This window comes from Heterodontus francisci, chromosome 3, assembly GCF_036365525.1.
Source record: "Heterodontus francisci isolate sHetFra1 chromosome 3, sHetFra1.hap1, whole genome shotgun sequence".
Taxonomy (NCBI): domain Eukaryota; kingdom Metazoa; phylum Chordata; class Chondrichthyes; order Heterodontiformes; family Heterodontidae; genus Heterodontus; species Heterodontus francisci.
Window position 1 is genome coordinate 93,321,877 of NC_090373.1, and position 22,068 is coordinate 93,343,944.

At 41.4% G+C, this 22,068-nt stretch overlaps 2 protein-coding genes across 14 annotated transcripts in view; one reads left to right on the top strand and one right to left on the bottom strand.

Moving 5' to 3' along the window:
• Positions 1-22,068, bottom strand: part of supt3h (SPT3 homolog, SAGA and STAGA complex component) — a 662,265-nt gene that overhangs the window by 630,796 nt on the left and 9,401 nt on the right. The gene's annotated exons all lie outside the window — the stretch shown is intronic.
• Positions 1-22,068, top strand: part of LOC137358450 (runt-related transcription factor 2-like) — a 232,455-nt gene that overhangs the window by 79,332 nt on the left and 131,055 nt on the right. For 3 of the 5 annotated variants that reach the window (XM_068024423.1, XM_068024424.1, XM_068024417.1), the window contains exon 3: positions 18,148-18,234. The exons of the other annotated variants lie outside the window; for them this stretch is intronic. In XM_068024423.1, the coding sequence (XP_067880524.1) occupies positions 18,148-18,234 (87 nt within the window). The remainder of the gene's footprint in view (positions 1-18,147; positions 18,235-22,068) is intronic. 5 annotated transcript variants of the gene reach the window in all.

Here is a 22,068-nt window from a genome sequence, read left to right on the forward strand (position 1 = left end):
TTGCACAAACAGGATTTGAAAAGCGTCAACTCTTAAGGAGCCAGTGACAACATTTATTGCACTAATCATACTTTATGTATTGAATAGATTACAATAGTAAAGATTTTTCTCATCACACCACAATCTTCCTCAAACAATGTTGTCCTGTTTTTTTTTTCTAAATACATCCTCAAACAAGAGACAACTTTTTAACTGGGAGAACGTTTTCTCAACCATATTACAATTCAAGGAAAGGACTTATGTACAATTCAACAAATGTTTACTTGTTATGATGTAATTTTTGTCCAAGAGAACACCTACGTTTGACATTATTCTTCCCCATCCGGTTCGATATGCTGTTCCAACTTTGGTCTTAGTTTGGAACAGTATCACACAACTTCAGGGGGACCTTTCAAGTATTCTAAGAACTCATCAAGGAACTCTTCTTTGCTGTCGATGCTGCATTAATATCCCACACAGAAGAGTGTCTGCAGAGACTCATCAACAGAATTGCAGCTGCCTGCAACAAATTTGGCCTAACCATCAGCCTCAAGAAAACAAACATCATGGGACAAGACGTCAGAAATTCTCCATCCATCAATATCGGCGACTACGCTCTGTAAGTGGTTCAAGAGTTCACCAACAGAGGCTCAACTTTCACCAGTAACCGGTCTCTCGATGCAGAATTCAACAAGCGCATGGGAAAGGCGTCCGCTGCTATGTCCAGACTGGCCAAGAGGGTATGGAAAAATGGCGCACTGATATGGAACGCAAAAGTCCAAGCGTTTCAAGCCTGTGTCCTCAGTACCTTGCTCTACGGCAGTGAGGTCTGGACAACATATGTCAGCCAAGAGCAACGTCTCAATTCATTCCATCTTCGCTGCCTCCGGAGAATCCTTGGCATCAGGTGGCAGGACCGTATCTCCAACACAGAAGTCCTCGAGGCGGCCAACATCCCCAGCATATACACCCTACTGAGCCAGCAGCGCTTGAGATGGCTTGGCCATGTGAGCCGCATGGAAGATAGCAGGATTTCCCAGGACGCATTGTACAGCGAGCTCGTCACTGGTATCAGACCCACCGGCCGTCCATGTCTCTGCTTTAAAGACGTCTGCAAATGCAACATGAAGTCCTGAGACACTGACCACAAGACGTGGGAGTCAGTTGCCAGTGATCGCCAGAGCTGGCAGACAGCCATAAAGGTGGGGCTAAAGAGTGGCGAGTCAAAGAGACTTAGCAGTTGGCAGGAAAAAAGACAGAAGTGCAAGGAGAGCCAACTGTGTAACAACCCCGACAACCAATTTTATCTTCAGCGGCTGTGGAAGAGTCTGTCACTCTAGAATTGGCCTTTATAGTCACTCTTGGCATTGCTTCACAAACCACTGACCACCTGGAGGCTCTTACCCATTGTCTCTCGAGACAAGGAGGCCAAAGAAGAAGAACACTAAGTAAAAGTATGATACAAGTCTATAATTTTAAAGTTTATTTAGTATAATGAAGATTTATTTTGATTTATTTTCCTTCATTCATCAATAAACATCCCCATTAAGAAAGCAAAGCTGGAAAGGCTTTACTGTGGTTTAAAATTGGGAGAATCAGACAATACTACTTTTTCCCCTCATTTCCTGCCTTGAGCATAACTCTCGTCACATGACAAGCCATCTAATGACACAGTGAAGAACTTACTAAATCATCCAACTCAACTAAAGGTGCAGGTTGGCAACAGTGACATTTGTGGCCCTCTTATTAGCAGTCAGCCACTTTAAAAGTTATTGGTTTGTAGTATCAAATGAGGAAAAGATATTTGTTGCACTAAGCCCATTTCCTCTACAGACCATGTAATTTTTCCAATCATGAGAGACAACCAACTACAGATAAATGTACAACAGGAGAACATTCTGATTGTTTGAGATTCCTTAATAGAGCAAAACTCCAGCTTATCAATCAAATAATACTACTCAATTATGATTAGCTTAATTTGCCAATATTACTCCACTGAAATGGACTGCAACTTTGAGAGTCCGCACATGCACAGAATAATGCAGAAATCCAGAAGTTGCTGTCAGTAATTCTACACGCTTTCACAGGGTGCGCTGTTGAGAACCCCACCTAGAGTGCAATCCCTAAGCAATCAACTTCCACTTTTACAATGTTTGTCTCACTGCAAAAACCCTTGAAAAAGTTACACCTTGTTAAATGAGTAACAGGGTTTTTAATTACTGCTAAATAACCTCAATGGCCCTGAAAAGCTAATTTTATATTTGTGGAATGTCATAAAAATCCACATTTTTTCTTTTAGAAACAATTTTTAAATGTTCACTTTTTTATATTTTTATGTTTTTATATTTTAGAGATACAGCACTGAAACAGGCCCTTCGGCCCACCGAGTCTTTGCTGACCATCAACCACCCATTTATACTACTCCTACAATAATCCCATATTCCTACCACATCCCCACAATTCCCCTACCACCCACCTACACTAGGGGCAATTTATAATGGCCAATTTACCCATCAACCTGCAAGTCTTTGGCTGTGGGAGGAAACCGGAGCACCCGGCGAAAACCCACGGAGTCACAGGGAGAACTTGCAAACTCCGCACAGGAAGTATCCAGAATTGAACCCAGGTCGCTGGAGCTGTGAGGCTGCGGTGCTAACCACTGCGCCACTGTGCTACACTTATAATAATATTTTCGCTTCTACCTGAATCCAATCATAATCATTTCTGAAACCTAAATATTTAAAAGTGATGGGTGAAGTGCTTTTAACTTCCAATTTGACATTTGAGAATATTTTAATGCATTTCGCTACTTACCCTGTTTGCTGACTTCACTGCTGCTGCACATCTAAAGATCCCTTTGACTTGGTGCCAGATTTAAATTGTTGTAGGGAAAGGGGAAATCTGTGTACAGAGATCACTAGATCTTTGTGAGCAGCTTTCTTCAAGGTCAGCAGTGAGCATCAATGCTTCACTGCTGACCATAAATCTAGCCCATAGAATACCACAGCACATGCCTATGCCAGTGTTCATGCTCCACACAAGCCTGCTCCCACTTTGCTTTATCGCACCTCATCAATGTATCTCCATTCCTTTCTCCCTCATGTAGTTATCTAGCTTCCTCTTAAATGCTTCTATGCTAATTGTCCCAATCACTCAATGTGGTAGTAAGCGCCTCAATCCTAGCAGTCAGTGTCCTCTCTCAAGCCAACATCCCCAGTATCAAGACACTGGTCATGGCTAGTCAGTTATGATGGGTGGGCCACATCGTCCACATACCTGACACAAGACTCCCAAAACAAGCTTTCTACTCCGAGCTCCGTCATGGCAAGAGGTTACCAGGAGGGCAGAAGAAACGCTACAAGGATGTCCTTAAAGCCTCCCTGAAAGAATGTGACATCTCCACTGATTCGTGGGAATCTCTTGCCCGAGATCGCCCAAAATGGAGTTACCAGAGACCGCCCAAAATGGAGAAGAAGCATCCGCAAAGGTGCCAGCCAGTTCGAACAATGTCAACATGCCCAGGCAGCGACCAAGTACAAACAGCAGAAGTAGCATTTGGAAACTTGAGCATCCCATTCATGCGCCTCACCAAACATCATCTGCCCCACCTGTGGCAGAGTGCACGGATCCAGAATTGGACTGTTCAGTAACCTAAGGACCCACAACCCTGGAGTGGAAAAAATTCATCCTCGTTCCCGAGGGACTGCCAAAGAGAGAAAAGAGAGCACATTCCTGAAGTTTCTGCTGAATTCCTTATTTGATTTATTAGTGACTGTCTTATATTTATGGCCTCGAGTTTTAGCTTGTTCAAAACAGTAGTTCTGTTTACATATTAAAGTACTTATTGGATCCTTGCTGAAAATGGGCTTGAATATGCAAAATTGCAGGATAGAAAGCCCACAACCCAATAATAATGGCAACATATTGAGCATTGTGCAGGAAGAAGGTATTATTCTCAGCAGTCTTAACAATCCAACTGCTTTAGTTTCTCTATTTAGAAAGTTGCACTTTTATTCTTTAACTGATGCAGGTGCATCTTTTGGCTTCAGAAAATACTATTTAGGGCTCTTAATAAATTACTTCCCCATATCACAATGCATTTGGCAGTTGGACAACTGACTTCTTTACACATCAAAGTCTTGCTTTGTGAAACTGCCCGTTTTCCTTTCTTCCGGACATCAAAATATAACCCAAAAGCTGAAACACATTAGAAAACTTACTTTAAGCAATAGACCGAACATGAAATTGAAATCACACTGTAATCTTTACCCATATGGCAACGTATCAGTTGCTCTGAAGTGAAATACAGCTGTTGGCCATACCAAGTAAAATCAATTCACATGTATAAAGTCTGTGACAAGTAACTCTGCACTACAACTAACTATATCAACAATACCATAGACAAATCACCAGTTCTAAAGCTTCTGAGTAAGATAAAATTGATCGTGTCTTAGAAGTCATCTCCCTCTCTATAAATTTGCAAAGCTTTCCAATGGACGTTTCGTAGAAATATTTAATCCTTTGAGAACTTGTGACATTTCTGCCCATATATCAGAAAATAATCCATGATTTTAAGACTGCACTAAGAGACATTTACAGCTTACAAACTATGCAGTACTTGAAATTAATTACTACTGGACTGTAATTATTTACAACATTATTTGTATGTTTTCCCGTGTATTTCATCTTCAGGGGGAGGGGATGGGAGGTGTCTTGGAAAATTACTCAGCTTCCTCAAAACCATAAGTTATTCAGTTCTCAAATGGTTTATTTACAATATAGTAACCACTTTGCATTACCAAAACCTAAAGGGCAGCTCTCCATTGGCCCAGCTAGTTTGTCCAGCAAGTAGCTGAGCCACACAGACCACAAAGTTCCCAGATTCAATCTGTGTTCAGTTAGTTGATCTCAGCTGAACCTCTCTATATCTGCAAAGCAAGAACCAGATCAAAGGTGCAACCGCTAAATGTGCTAATGCTACAAGCACCCTTTCTGTTGGCACACCTCCGCTACGAAGATAATCCAACAAATCCCACCACTTCCACCGCCAGTATTAAAGAAAGCCTTTTCCAAAACATACAACAAATGAAGTGCCATAGCACTGCAGCACAGTGGGGTTCTTCCAAGTTATGCTAGCCACTTACAAACAAGGGAAAAAGGAATTGCCAAAGACTGGCATGTACCACATAGAAGCTGCCTAAACGGTAGCATTGGCAACTCTCAGAAACAGGTCAGACAAAAGAGATCAGTGCCCAGTGAAACAGCAACAGGGAAGAAAATAGGGAAAAAACAAAAAGGGCAACTTGCCCTCCAAAAAAACAAAACAATGCGTCACAGTTTTGAAGTTAAATTACAATAAGAAAGCTTGCAGTTATAAACTAGGTACTTAAGGGCCTACCATGCAATCAATCCGCCAAACTTCTATTACATATTGTTATAAAATAAAATGGTTATAATATTTAAGTTTGAAAAAAATTATATAATGACATTTATTACGGTAATACTGAACTGTGTTCAATAATGTAATGGAGTTCGAAAAGACCACAATCTGTTGTCTCCACAAAGCCTACAACTCATACATGTTCACATGCACATCACTGCTAATAAAAAAAAAATACTGGTTTCAGTTGAACACACAAATAGATAAAAAAAAACCATAGGGAAGAAGGATGAAGAAGCCTGTTTTACAGCATCAAAATTGTTAGATGATTAATTTAAGAACTTCTGAACACGATGAAATATCAATGAATTAAAATCCTTACTATGATCACAAATAATTCTTAATATTGCCTTTCAATTTATTTATTATTTATTTATTTAGAGATACAGCACTGAAACAGGCCCTTCGGCCCACCAAGTCTGTGCCGACCATCAACCACCCATTTATACTAATCTACACTAATCCCATATTCCTACCACATCCCCACCTTCCCTATATTCCCCTACCATCTACCTATACGAGGGGCAATTTATAATGGCCAATTTACCCATCAACCTGCAAGTCTTTGGCTGTGGGAGGAAACCGGAGTACCCGGCGGAAACCCACGCGGTCACAGGGAGAACTTGCAAACTCCACACAGGCAGTACCCAGAATTGAACCCGGGTCGCTGGAGCTGTGAGGCTGCGGTGCTAACCACTGCGCTACTGTGTCGCCCTTATCTGTGAAAAGATGAAGTTCTGTTAATATTTCAGGTCTATAATCATTTGTTCCGACCCTCTGGCAGACTTGGTAGTTCACTATCTGAGCTAGACAGGTCCACAGTTCACTAGGCACTGTGTTGTTCCACGTTGCTTTGTTTTAGCCGGTAAAACTTCAACATGGACTTGGGAAACCTAAGCTTTGGCTCTTGCCAACATGCACCTAAGCTTTCTTGAATCACACAAAAGCTAACGGGTTAGTGGAAATATGTACTACTATTCCAAACACTATAAAGTGTAGTCTGTGACAAATTGTAGTAGTAGAGCAACCAAACTGGTACATTTTCTCTCAGGTATTGAATGCCTTATCTACTTCTAAAAAGGTATTTTTAAAAAAGACCGACAGTACACAAGTTCTAAAATTCTTTATACAAGATTCTTCAAATTATATTTGATAGCTCTAAATATATAAACATTTTATTACATAAATAAGTCTTTAAGACAGAAATTAATTTTTCCAAAAATAAATTTACAGTCCAATGATGCTGCACAACACAATATACAATCACAAAATAACTGCAAACTTGAAACAGCGACAAGAAAAAATTGCAATTATAGCAACCAACCCTTATTATTTCTCAATCACAGGTATAAACAGAATTGATGCAAAAGTAACTCTCAGGTATTGAAAAACTAAAAAAATTCTAAACCTTCTCTTAAAAAAAAAAGCTTTAAAAACTGTTTAAATTCTCAAGATGTTTAATGTATGGCAGAACAAACAAGAATTAGGAGGAGGAATAGGCTATTCGGCTCCTCAAGCCTGCTCTGCCATTCAATAAGATCATGGCTGATCTGATTGTGGCCTCAATTCCACTTTCCTGTCTGCCCCCTTAATCCTGGATTCCCTTGTCGATCAAAAATCTCTAACGCAGCCTTGAATATATTCAATGACCCTTTCTCCACTGCTCTCTGGGGAAGAAAATTCCAACTAACGACCCTCAGAAAGAAAATTCTCCTCACCTCAGTCTTACGTGGGAGACCCCTAATTTTTAAACTGTGTCCCCGAGTTCTAGACTCCTCAAAAGGGGAAACATCCTTTCAGCATCCATCCTGTCAAGTCCCTTCAGGATTTTATATGTTTCAATAAGATCACCTCTCTTTCTTCTAAACTCCAATTGGTTTAGGCCCAACCTGCTTAACCTTTCCTCACAAGACAACCCCTTCAACCCAGGAATCAGTCAAGTGAACCTTCTCTGAACTGTTCTAACGCAATTATATCCTTTCTTAAGACAGACCAAAACTGGACACAGTACTCCAAAAGCAGTCTAACCAAGGCCCTGTACAGCTGTAGCAAAACTTCCCAACTTTTATACTCTATTCCCCTTGCAATAAACACCAACATTCCATTTTCCTTCCTAATCACTTGTTGTATCTGCATATTAACTTGTGATAAGGAATACAAATTGCAGAAAAAAAGAGCTGTACAAATATGGACCTTGATATATTTCAAAATCTATTCCATAATATGGACTTAAATTAAAATTCGTTATCAATGGATTAAAAAAACCTCTTGACAAATGCTATAAGTGGACATGATTAACCTACGTCATCCTTATATAAACACAAATGTTCTGAATTTTTGTTTTCATCTTTAGGGTGTTTTCTCTTGTGGGTGGTGAGAGAAAGTACTGAACCTAGTCAGCAAAATTACATTGTAAACTGTGGTAAGCTACTCAAATGTTACAAAGAAACACAAACATTAAATTGTTTGGTTGAATCAGAAAGTATTGTAGCTGAAGAGCTGCTCTGTCAATCTATACTACCTTTTAACAGATGAAATTTAAAACTAAAGACATGTACCAGATATCACTGCTCCCACAAAATTAGAAGCAACTTTTCAATTAATGTCAGCAGAATTAGAGCATAAGCCAGGTTTCCGGTACATGGCACTTGTTTTCTCATGCTAATGTCTTCAGCTCGTATGTTACCACTTCCAAATCTCCTCTCACATAAAATTGGCAAGTCATGTTACAGCTGTACAGAACTTTAGTTAGGCCACACTTAGAATATTGCGTGCAATTCTGGTTGCCACACTACCAGAAGGACGTGGAGGCTTTGGAGAGGGTACAGAAGAGGTTTACCAGGATGTTGCCTGGTCTGGAGGGCATTAGCTATGAGGAGAGGTTGGATAGACTCGGATTGTTTTCACTGGAACGACGGAGGTGGAGGGGCGACATGATAGAGGTTTACAAAGTTATAAGCGGCATGGACAGAGTGGATAGTCAGAAGCTTTTTCCCAGGGTGGAAGAGTCAGTTACTAGGGGACATAGGTTTAAGGTGAGAGGGGCAAAGTTTAGAGGAGATGTGCGAGGCAAGTTCTTTACACAAAGGGTGGCGAGTGCCTGGAATTTGTTGCCAGGGGAGGTGGTGGAAGCAGATACCATAGAGACGTTTAAGAGGCATCTTGACAAATACATGAATAGGATGGGAATAGAGGGATACGGACCCCAGAAGTGCAGAAGGTTTTAGTTTAGGCAGGCATCAAGATCGGCGCAGGCTTGGAGGGCCTGTTCCTGTGCTGTACTGTTCTTGTTCTTATTCAGTTATCACTTTTAACTAAAACTATTTCCAGATTTTAAACACACAGAATTTATTTATTTATGCAATATAAATCTGGCAAATAAATATTTTATTAAGGTATTTAAAGTAGAATTTGAAAGTATATTTACCAGTATTTTCTTAGTAAATCAGAAATAATTTAAAATTTGGTTATATTCTGACACCAAAAAGTTTGCAAAACATGCAATAATTTTAGTAAACATTAGCACTTACAAAATATAAACTGTCTTCCCAGACCCAAATGCAATCCTTTCACCCCCAGTCTGTCCTAATTTCACCGTCCAACTATGTAAAACATTTTCCAAAAATATATTACCTAGTGGTAATTTAAAGGCATTGGGCTGTCCACAATAGGCTGAAATTATCTCGATCCGCCTTACTCCGGAATTCATGCCAATCTTGCTAACAGCAATTTACATCAAAATTTCCAGAGACTCAAATGTAAAAAACTGGCTTGAAACGAGCAGAAACAATCAGAGCCCAGAAAGCACAAAACATACACCATCTAACTTCCTTAAGTCCCTCCTTAGCGTCTTGATGTTAGGATATTATGAAAATTAAAGTTGGAAGCCATCTTATATACATATTAAGCATAGTATGTTTACGAAAATGCAAATCTTTAAAGTTTTTCTCTTTTCTATTGTAACAGATTCTGAGTTCTTAAAAAGGCATTCAAAGATACAGAAAACAGGGCAGGTGTCAGGAAAGAGAAATAAAACAAAATGCGATAAAACATCATAAATAGTGGCAGAGCTACATTAATGAGCGAAGCAGAACACCAGCAGACATTACTCAGGAGCAAGGAAACTCGTGCACAGCAATGATGCTGCATAATACCTGCGTAAATCAGTTATGCATAAGCTTCCTTTAGATTACTTTAGAGTACTTTAGATGGGTCAGTTTTTGTCCAGTGTGTGCAGGAGGGTTTTCTGACACAGTATGTAGACAGGCCAACCAGGGGCGTTGCCACATTGGATTTGGTACTGGGTAATGAACCCGGCCAGGTGTTAGATTTAGATGTAGGTGAGCACTTTGGTGATAGTGATCACAATTCGGTTAGGTTTACCTTAGCGATGGGCAGGGACAGGTATATACCGCAGGGCAAGAATTATAGCTGGGGGAAAGGAAATTATGATGCGATTAGGCAAGATTTGGGATGCGTAGGATGGGGAAGGAAACTGCAGGGGATGGGCACAATCGAAATGTGGAGCTTATTCAAGGTGCAGCTACTGAGTGTCCTTGATAAGTATGTACCTGTCAGGCAAGGAGGAAGTTGTCGAGCGAGGGAGCCGTGGTTTACTAAAGAAGTTGAAGCGCTTGTCAAGAGGAAGAAGGAAGCTTATGTTAGGATGAGACGTGAAGGCTCAGTTAGGGCGCTTGAGAGTTACAAGCTAGCCAGGAAGGATCTAAAGGGAGAGCTAAGAAGAGCAAGGAGAGGACACGAGAAGTCATTGGCAGATAGGATCAAGGAAAACCCTAAGGCTTTCTATAGGTATATCAGGAATAAAGGAATGACTAGAGTTAGATTAGGGCCAATCAAGGATAGGAGTGGGAAGTTGTGTGTGGAATCGGAGGAGATAGGGGAAGCGTTAAATGAATATTTTTCGTCAGTATTTACAGTAGAGAAAGAAAATGTTGTCGAGGAGAATACTGAGATTCAGACTACTAGGCGAGATGGGATTGAGGTTCACAAGGAGGAGGTGTTAGCAATTTTGGAAAGTGTGAAAATAGATAAGTCCCCTGAGCCAGATGGGATTTATCCTAGGATTCTCTGGGAAGCTAGGGAGGAGATTGCAGAGCCTTTGTCCTTGATCTTTCTGTCGTCATTGTCGACAGGAATAGTGCCGGAAGACTGGAGGATAGCAAATGTTGTCCCCTTGTTCAAGAAGGGGAGTAGAGACAGCCCTGGTAATTATAGACCCGTGAGCCTTACTTCGGTTGTGGGTAAAATGTTGGAAAAGGTTATAAGAGACAGGATTTATAATCATCTTGAAAAGAATGCAAGAGGGCACTGGCAAGCAAGAACCTGGTTTAAAGTGTGTCTACTTCAACGCCAGCAGCATCCGGAATAAGGTGGGTGAACTTGCAGCATGGGTTTGTACCTGGGATCTCGATGTAGTGGCCATTTCGGAGACATGGGGAGAGCAGGGGCAGGAATGGATGTTGCAGGTTCCGGGATTTAGATGTTTCAGTAAGAACAGAGAAGATGGTAAAAGAGGGGGGGGTGTGGCATTGTTAATCAAGGAGAGTATTACAGCGGCAGAAAGGACGTTTAAGGACTCATCTACTGAGGTAGTATGGGCCGAGGTTAGAAACAGGAGAGGTGAGGTCACCCTGTTGGGAGTCTTTTATAGACCTCCAAATAGTTCCAGAGATGTAGAGGAAAGGATAGCGAAGATGATTCTCGACAGGGGCGAGAGTAACAGGGTAGTTGTTATGGGGGACTTTAACTTTCCAAATATCGACTGGAAATACTATAGTTCGAGTACTTTAGATGGGTCAGTTTTTGTCCAGTGTGTGCAGGAGGGTTTTCAGGCTACTAGGCTAGATGGAATTGAGGTTCACAAGGAGGAGGTGTTAGCAATTTTGGAAAGTGTGAAAATAGATAAGTCCCCTGGGCCAGATGGGATTTATCCTAGGATTCTCTGGGAAGCTAGGGAGGAGATTGCAGAGCCTTTGTCCTTGATCTTTATGTCGTCATTGTCAACAGGAATAGTGCTGGAAGACTGGAGGATAGCAAATGTTGTCCCCTTGTTCAAGAAGGGGAGTAGAGACAGCCCTGGTAATTATAGACCTGTGAGCCTTACTTCGGTTGTGGGTAAAATGTTGGAAAAGGTTATAAGAGACAGGATTTATAATCATCTTGAAAAGAATAAGTTCATTAGCGATAGTCAGCACGGTTTTGTGACCGGTAGGTCGTGCCTCACAAACCTTATTGAGTTTTTTGAGAAGGTGACCAAACAGGTGGATGAGGGTAAAGCAGTGGAAGTGGTGTATATGGATTTCAGTAAGGCGTTTGATAAGGTTCCCCATGGTAGGCTATTGCAGAAAATACGGAAGTATGGGGTTGAAGGTGATTTAGAGCTTTGGATCAGAAATTGGCTAGCTGAAAGAAGACAGAGGGTGGTGGTTGATGGCAAATGTTCATCCTGGAGTTTAGTTACTAGTGGTGTACCGCAAGGATCTGTTTTGGGGCCACTGCTGTTTGTCATTTTTATAAATGACCTGGAAGAGGGTGTAGAAGGGTGGGTTAGTAAATTTGCGGATGACACTAAGGTCGGTGGAGTTGTGGATAGTGCCGAAGGATGTTGTAGGGTACAGAGGGACATAGATAGGCTGCAGAGCTGGGCTGAGAGATGGCAAATGGAGTTTAATGTGGAAAAGTGCGAGGTGATTCACTTTGGAAGGAGTAACAGGAATGCAGAGTACTGAGCTAATGGGAAGATTCTTGGTAGTGTAGATGAACAGAGAGATCTTGCTGTCCAGGTGCATAAATCCCTGAAGGTTGCTACCCAGGTTAATAGGGCTGTTAAGAAGGCATATGGTGTGTTAGCTTTTATTAGTAGGGGGATCGAGTTTCGGAGCCACGAGGTCATGCTGCAGCTGTACAAAACTCTGGTGAGACCGCACCTGGAGTATTGCGTGCAGTTCTGGTCACCGCATTATAGGAAGGATGTGGAAGCTATGGAAAGGGTGCAGAGGAGATTTACTAGGATGTTGCCTGGTATGGAGGGAAGGTCTTACGAGGAAAGGCTGAGGGACTTGAGGTTGTTTTCGTTGGAGAGAAGGAGGAGGAGAGGTGACTTAATAGAGACATATAAGATAATCAGAGGGTTAGATAGGGTGGATAGTGAGCGTCTTTTTCCTCGGATGGTGATGGCAAACACGAGGGGACATAGCTTTAAGTTGAGGGGTGATAGATAGAGGACAGATGTCAGAGGTAGTTTCTTTACTCAGAGAGTAGTAGGGGCGTGGAACGCCCTGCCTGCAACAGTAGTAGACTCGCCAACTTTAAGGGCATTTAAGTGGTCATTGGATAGACATATGGATGAAAATGGAATAGTGTACGTCAGATGGTTTCACAGGTCGGCGCAACATCGAGGGCCGAAGGGCCTGTACTGCGCTGTAATGTTCTAATTCTAATTCCTCAGAAAAAAAAACTCAGCACTTCAGTCCTGCACTATAATTATCCTGAAACTTTCTAGAAAATTCCAGGCCAATATTATTTAGGAACATAGGAAGATAGGACCAGGAGTAGGCCATTCAGCCCCTCAAGCCTGTCCCGCCATTCAATGAGATCATGGCTGATCCGCGGCCTATATCCCTTAAATCTTTGCTCAACAAAAATCTATCTCAGATTTAAAATTAACAACTGTTCTGGCTTCAACTGCTGTTTGTGGGACCTCTACCACCCTTTGCGTGAAGAAGTGCTTCCTAACATCTATCCTGAACGGTCTGGTCCTAATTTTTAGACAATGTCCCCTAGTTTTAGTCTCCAACCAATGGAAATAGTTTATCTCTATATAGCCTGTCTTTCCCTGTTAATATCTTGAAGACTTCGATCAGATCACCCCTTAACCTTCTAAACTCCAGCAAAAATAGGCCTAATTTGTGTAATCTCTCCTCGTAACTTAACCCCTGTAGTCCAGGTATCATTCTTGTAAACCTATGTTGCACTCCCTCCAAGGCCAATATATCCTTCCTAAGGTGTGGTGCCCAGAACTGCTCACAGTACTCCAAGTGGGGTCTAACCAGGGTTTTGTACAGCTGCAGCATAACCTCGGTGTCTTTATACTCCAATCCTCTAGATATAAAGGCTAGCATTCTATTAGCCTTTTTGATTATTTTCTGCACTGGCTCGTGGCATTTTAAAGATCTATGACCCTGAACCCCCAAGTCTCTTTGCACATCCACTGTACTTAACCTCTTCCCATTTAGAAAGTACCCTGCTCTATCCTTTTTTGGTCCAAAATGGATAATCTCACACTTGCCCGCATTGAAATCCATCTGCCACAGTTTTACCCATTCACCTCGTCTGTCAATATCTCTTTGCAATCTTATACCATCATCTGGACTGTCTACAATGCCACCTAACGTTGTATCATCAGCAAGTTTGGATATCTGCTATCATTCAAGTCGTTAATGAATAATGTGAATAATTGAGGCCCCAACACAGATCCCTGCGGGACACCACTCGTCACATCCTGCCAATCGGAGCACTTACCCATTATTCACACTCTCTGTCGCCTACCACTCAACCAACTTCCTAACCATGTCAATAATTTGCCCTCAACTCCATGGGCTTCTACCTTAGTTAACAATCTCTTATGTGGGACTTTATCAAATGCCTTCTGGAAGTCCATATAAATAACATCCATAGACATTCCCCATCCACTAACTTAGTCACCTCTTCAAAAAATTCAATGTGATTTGTCAGGCATGACCTTCCCGTTTGAATCCATGCTGGCTGTCCCTGATTAACTGAAATTTTTCCAGGTGTTCAGTCACCCTATCCTTAATTATAGACTCCAGCAACTTGCCCACCACAGATATCAGGCTAACTGGTCTGTAATTTCCTTGGTTCCCCCTTTCACCCTTCTTAAAAACTGGAGTGACATATGGAACTTTCCAATCCAGAGCGACCACTCCTGAATCTAGGGAACTCTGAAAGACTATAGTTAGGGCATCTACAATGTGCTCCCCTACTTCCTTTAACACCCTCAGATAGAAACCGTCAGATCCTGGGGATTTCATTGTAAAATGCACCAAAATGCCCATTTTAATATGTTAATGGAGTTTCCCCCCCAAACTATAGAATGACAATCAAATTCACTGGTGACTCACTGACAACATTCAAACTTTTGAATAATGGATGACTTAACTTAGGATAGGTGGCCTGACAGCACAGAGGTGGTTTATGGGGTTGACGGAAGAGGTAGAGCTGGTTGTCATTAGAATGATCTTGCTCCTGCAGGTTATATCATTAGGAGGGCAGTCGAGGGCCGGAATTTTACGCCACCCCAGTGAGAAACGTGCCGCCCACCCCAGACCAATCACTTGGCCACTTAAGGGCCTTCACCCGCCTCCACAGGAATTTTACCCGTGGCAAGTGGGCGTCCAGGACGCCCAGTGAAACGTGATGGCCTCTCATCGCACCGAGGGGGGGGGGGGGGGGGGTGACGACTGGACTAATGGGCACAGGGTGCCTGATTAAGGGCCACCCCTGCGACCCGAGATGCCCCCTTCCCCCCCAAACAACCATCCTTGCCTCACCAGGGCACGACCAAATAGACCAGCGAGGCAACCCTACCTTACCTGGACTCCTGGCTCCATGACCTCGGCTGGGCTGCAGTCTCAGCAGTGGCCAAACTCCCAGTGGCGCTGCTGGGACTAAGAGCTGCCGGCCCGATCATTGGCCAGCAGCACAATGAGGCGGGACTGCCTCCCTCAAGCAGGTGGAAGTCCCACCTCGGAACAATTAAAGCCCGGAACCCAAATGCAGGACGGATCCCCGGGCCCGGTGGAATCAGGATCGCCAGCGGCTTTTACATCAGTGACCAGCTCCCATCCATCAGATGTAAAATCCAGCCAGAGGAGTTTAGCTCTCCATTCAGACAAGGAGAGTCTCAGTCAGCCTCTGTCTCTGCTGGAAAGGCAAGCGACCTCTATATCAAGTTCTTTCTTTTAAGGACAAGGAAGAAAAATAATTGAGCAATAATTATTGTATGTTTGTGGAAACTGCATTAAGACAAGGTACGAGTTCCAGGAGAGGAGGAGAGGTTAAGGTTACAGGGAGAAAAAAAAGGTAACGGAGAACAAACAGTACACTTTAAAAAATGCTCCTCTTTTTGTAAAATACGAAATAGTTTTTATTACTTTGCAAAATAATTTCTGAAGGAATATTTTTTCATGCCATTGATCCCAGGAGACACCAAACACAAATCACAGAAGGTTCTCTTTAAACCCACATCCTAACTCTTAGACTGTGTGATATAGTCCTTGTTCCCAACTTTCGCAAACACACTGAATCCATGCAAAGAAAATGTTTTCCATGGAATGGCAAACTTCCCTTGAAAAGAAAAGAATGCACATCAGTACTGAAGAGCTGAATAATGGGTAATAAAAGCAGTACCAATAACTACAGGATAGAAACACCAAACATTGGGAGGTGGATCACCCAAAGCTTGTGTTCATTAATCCGAAACTAATTAGATTTACTTAATTATTGATTGTTTAACCACATTTTGCTGTTAATGGAATTAGATCATACAGAAAACCCCTCTTCTCCATTAGCTTCTCAGGCAGTCGTCAGAACGGTCACCAAATTAAATCTGTACAGGATACCCAAGAAACACAACTTCAGCTATAGCTTTCAAAGGTTTGACAACATGTCTTGTGTGTGAAAATAACTTTACTTACATTTCTGTTGCTAGAAAGACAAAAATTATAGAATATGTCTGCAGTTACAGTAAATGGTACATTTACAGCAGATTATGGTTAAGAAAAAGTTCCGTTTCCCAGCACTTTGCTCATGTCAAGAACTACAACCATGCATTCACCGTCTTTATGTTCTCAACTAATTCCAGAACAAATATCTGCTTCTAAACCACTAAGGAGAAGTAAGAACCAAAGAAAAATTACAGCACAGAAGGAGGCCATTCAGCCCATCGTGTTCGTGCCAGCCAAAAAACTAGCTGCCCAATCTAATCCCACCTTCCAGCACCTGGTCCATAGCCTCGCAGGTTACAGCACTTCTGGTGCATGTCCAGGTACCTTTTAAAGAGTTGAGGGTTTCAGCACAGCAACTTTCTCAAAGCTACACTTAAGTTTATTACGTATCAGTTACACTTCTCAAACCATCAATCACACTCAAGATGTGCTGTGCAATGAAACTTAGACAGTTCTGCATTCACCCGTCCAGGCTCAGAACCGATACAGTCTCACTAAAATCCTTTAGCTTCAACAATAAAGCACTGGCCATACTTCTAATTCTCTCCAAGTTAGGACATTTTTCACACAAGTCAGATGCAACCATATTCTCACATATCTGATTCTGATTTTCCAGTGCCACCCATTCATTACTCATTAAACCAGTGAATCCATTAATAAATGAGTATTAAGTCAGCAAACAGCACATTTGATAGAACTTGTCCTAGATGTTACCAGTTCTCAAACAGTTAAAATGCTCCAATACTTTTCAATTTCTAACCCTGAGCAATCTTGCATAATTTGGACTTTATATTTACATGGTTAATGAATTCCATTTACAAGCCATTCATCTGAAAGATTAAATATCACAGATGATGTGAACCTTTTTGCTATAAATGTTCAGTATAGGGACAGCACAGGATACATAGTTTATGTCATTTGAAAGTTTTAATCCACTTTAGACTACAAACAAAAAATTGAATTTTGTTGCACACCATCAGTTTCTTGGAGAAACGTATTAAAACATTTCTGAATAGTGCACTTTAGATTTGATAGTAAGATTAACAGAACAACTGAACTGAAAGGGAATTGCAACAGACCAGGAAGGAGAATGGTCATCGGATAAGAAAATAAGTTTGAAAGGTTATTAGATTAGATTAGATTAGAGATACAGCACTGAAACAGGCCTTTCGGCCCACCGAGTCTGTGCCGACCATCAACCACCCATTTATACTAATCCTACACTAATCCCATATTCCTACCAAACATCCCCATCTGTCCCTATATTTCCCTACCACCTGCCTATACTAGTGACAATTTATAATGGCCAATTTACCTACCAACCTGCAAGTCTTTTGGCTTGTGGGAGGAAACCGGAGCACCCGGAGAAAACCCACGCAGACACAGGGAGAACTTGCAAACTCCACACAGGCAGTACCCAGAATTGTTATAAAATGCAATATGCAGCAGTATATACTAATGCATTTTTAAAAACATTTTCATGCTACAGATGACAGTTTCTGAAAAATGCAGTGCAGTGCACGTTAATTAAAAAGATATAACCTTTATCTGTATTCTCCTCTAGAATATTTAATATGACTTTATCTAATACCTCAAGATTTTAAGTGATGAAAAGCAAGTTCATATGCTTTGAAGTAACAGAGAATTTAATTGCTCTGTAATTGTTTGCCAGGGTTGGATATTAATGCTGCAGGACAGTTAAGACAACAGGATCATGTTAATAAAAATCACCAGTATGTCAACTGAAGTTTAGTGACTGAAAGTGTGACAATGGGAAGGACGGTTTACACTCAGCTGTTTCCAACATAAAACAATTTGAAATAAAGAATTTGATTTAGGAACCTTATCTAGGGTGCATCAAATTGCTACATTACACAAAAAAATTACATTATGTAACTGCTATATACTTTCAAAATGGTAAAACAGACCTTCAAATCACAATATAATTTTCACCCCTTTTAGACACAAACATCCAGAGTCTCTTCTCAAAAAAGCCGACACAAAAAGCTTCGTGCATGTTTAACTGGAAGGTGCTCACTGATCCAGCAGGTCAGTTTTACTCCTAACATTTAGTCCTCTGCAATATGTACTTGTCTTTAACAGACTAATATGAATCTCAATAATTGATTTGGGTAAAACATTTATCGGTTACTTTGAACATTTTTAATTAAGGTAGTTATACAAGATGCAATGACTTTTCAATTTTTCGAAATGTAAGCAATGAACAATTTTAAAAACTACACAAAAATTAGCCTGCAACAGCTGGAAAATGATTTCTGTACAATTCTGATTATGGCCTGAAGATGACAATTAGCTTGGCTAACTCCTAGCAGACAGACATGCAATTGCCAGATCTTCTTACAATGGGGTGAATATAAAACTACAATTAAAGCAAAATGAACAACAGTTTCTATATAATGAGAACAGAACAAGTAACATAAAAGTGAAAAAACATTTGGGGAAGAGACTGCAGGTGGACAAAGCACATGAGCTACAGGCTATTTTGCCTGCCTAAATTTTAAATGGTGGTCAAAGGTCAATGGTAGCTCAAGGTAAACTCTGGTTGAGGAAAAAAAAATCTCTAACATGTTTCTCATTTATTGTTCATTATTGGTAGTATGAGATATGCAAGTACAAGTTATTGGGAAAAAAACTCATTAGGGTAGGGTAATAAAGTGGAGGATTGCTAGTTCAATTCGCTTATCTCTCCCCACTTAATTCTCAGTCACACTCCTGTAGGGAGGTGCTCAGACAAATCCACACCTGTACTCAGACTGGTGGAATACAGATAAGAGAGTAAATAATGGCAAAACTCCTATTGAGAACCAACTGAAACCTGCAAGTAGCTGAATGAACTGTCAACTATAGGAAGTGTGCGGCTTATTGCAAAGGCAAAAAAATTATATAGATAAATAGATGCAGAGGATTTTGCTTTAAAAGAGCTGATATTGTTAGGTAACTTAAGAGTTGTCAACAGAGATGGTGGCCATTCAATTAATCACACTTGTGCCAGTACAAGCTCTTTAACTACAACTACCACTCTCACCCCATTCCCCCGCACTTTCTTCTTGTACTCTTTTCTACTCAGAGGTCACAAGATTGGATTCTGCAGGTAATGTAAATCTCAGTTGTGCAGTGAGAGGTTGGGATTAGTGCATATTGTTGGGACTGAGTAGTGGAAGCTATGCTCCATACCTAACCCATCTTCTACCAGGCCTAGACTGCCTGATGGGACTGTATCGAGGGAGCTTTACTCTTTCTAATGTTCTTGGATATATAACATCTACTTTTAGCCCCTTTAACTTTTTTAATAAAGTTTTCTTTTGAAATTTATCTAGCGGCTCATCCACATTCTCTTCAGGTGTTTGAACAGTCCAATGCTTAGCTTCCTTTGTAAAAACTGAAACAAATTACTGATTAACCATCTATGTCAATCCCTTACTCTGAAGTACAGGATCGACCCCTTCATCCCCATCCTATGTTAACATAATTCTTATTTACTTTTAAAAACCCTTACTTCCCACTGCAAGTCTTCTTTCACACACCTTAGCATTCTTAACTTCGCTTTTTTTGTTTTTGAGAGACAATCACAAGATAATTATGGATGAGGAAGAACATTTGACATCATCCAGAAGCACTTACAGTTCTCCCATTGCAGTACCTAATGCACTGTATCCAGGATTTTCACTCAATCAGTATATCTGGAAATCCATTCCAAGTATCGATCACTGTCTGCGTGAAGAACTTCTTCCCAATAGCAAGTTACCTTTTTATTTGCTAGTTTGATCCTATGTCCTCTTGTCCTAATTCCACAATTAACCTAAAATAATATTCTACACATTACTTTTCCATACTATTTAAAAGATGAGCTGTCTTTTCCAGGCTGAGAAGCCCAAGGCTCTCCTAATCTTTCCTCTTATCTCAAACCCCTAACATCAGAGGCCATCAGCCTCTTTGCAGTGCTTCCACCATTTAAATGTCTCCCTTCTGTTTCAGCAACCAAACTGCAAGCGGCATTGGAGGTGCCACCCGAACAGAACCCTATCATTTGATTGTGACTTCCTCTGGCTTATATTCTACAGTTCTGGCAGTGTTCAACATTCTAGTCGCTTTATTAATTGCTTCTTAGCATTGGTTGAACATGTTTAGCAACAAGGCAACAAAAACTCCCAGGTTTCTTTCCACTTCATAGTTAGCTATTTCACGACCCATTCAAGGAGTACATGTGTTGCCTATTTTTCCATGCTATATGCAACACCATGCTCTTATCTACATTAAATTTCAGCTGTCTACGTATGTATTTTGCCAACTCACTAAATTATGAAACGCTTCCTCTGATTCCATTGCACCTCCTAATTTGATATGAGGAAATACAATCACTTTGCATTCAGTTAATATGGGATTTGAGGGGCATTTTCCAACACTTCACCATGAATCTCAAATGAAGGCATTGTATTAGAAGTGAGTTGGTAGAGGACTTTGGTATTCCTTGTGTTCAGAGCAAGTCCCATGCTCTCATGAGCTTAGGTGAATATGGCAACTATCTGTTGTAGTTCATTTTCAGAGTGAGTACTAACTTGTGTGTCGCCAGCACACTGTAGTTCTATTAAAAATGTGGTTGTTGTCTTGGTTTTGGCCTTCAGCCGGTTGAGGTTGAAGAGTTTACCGTCAGTGCGATAAGTTATTACCGCACCTGGGAGGAGCCTGTCAATACTAAGTTGCAGCGTTGCTGTAAGCAAGATTGAAAATACTGTTGGTGCAATGGCACACCTCTATTTGGCTCCTGTTTTGACAAGAAAGGAGCCATTGCATCGTACTGTTTTTTCATATTGTTGCGTAGGAGGCAGATGATGTTTGTGAACTTAACTGAGCATCCATATTGCTGTAGCACCTTTCAAAGGCCAGTTCAATTCACCAAGTCGAAGGCTTTTGTGAGATCAAAGAAAGCCACGCACAAAGGGATATTCTGCTCTCTGCACTTTTCCTGAAGTTGGCATGCTGTGAAGATCACGTCGGTTGTTCCTCTGGTGGGTCGGAAGCCACACTAGAACTATAGACTGCAGCTTTGATAGTAACGGAGGTGCGGGAGCGGACTTGCAGCTGTGAAGTCAATTTCAGTGTAAGTTTAAAAGTGAATTCCCTTTTGTTTTCGGAGGACCAGGGGACTGCTGGGTAAGGAAAAAGTATATATTTGTGTGGTGGCTGTACCCGAGACACTACACGTGTAGTGTCTCCCACCCACCCTCCTCCTCTAACCAAAAAAAAGGACTCTGGTGTGTTGATAAGGTAAGCTTTTTATTTAGGAAGTTCTGTCCGTTGGATTGCTAACCTAACAAGTTTTGACTTTTTGTTTTTGGTTTTTCAGTAGATTTGTTGGGAATTTGGAATAGTGGGAATGGAGGTTAAGGCAGTTGTATGTTCCTCCTGCAGAATGTGGGAGGTAAGGGTCGCCAAGAGTGTCCCTGCTGACTGCATCTGTGGGAAGTGCACCCAACTCCAGCTCCTCGAGAACCGCGTTAGGGAACTGGAGCTGGAGCTGGATGAACTTCGGATCATTCGGGAGGCGGAGGAGGTTATTGAGAGGAGTTATGGGGAGGTAGTCACACCTCAGGTAAAAGAAGTAGGTAGATGGGTTACCGTCAGGGGAAGGAGAGGGAACCAGCAGGCAGTGCAGGGATCCCCTGTGGCCGTTTCCCTCAACAACAGGTATACCGTTTTGGATACTGTTGCGGGGGACGACTTACCAGGGGTAAGCAATGGGGTACAGGTATCTGGCACAGAGTCTGTCCCTGTTGCTCAGAAGGGAAGGGGGAAGAGGAGCAGAACATTAGTCATTGGGGACTCCATAGTTAGGGGAACAGATAGGAGGTTCTGTGGGAACGA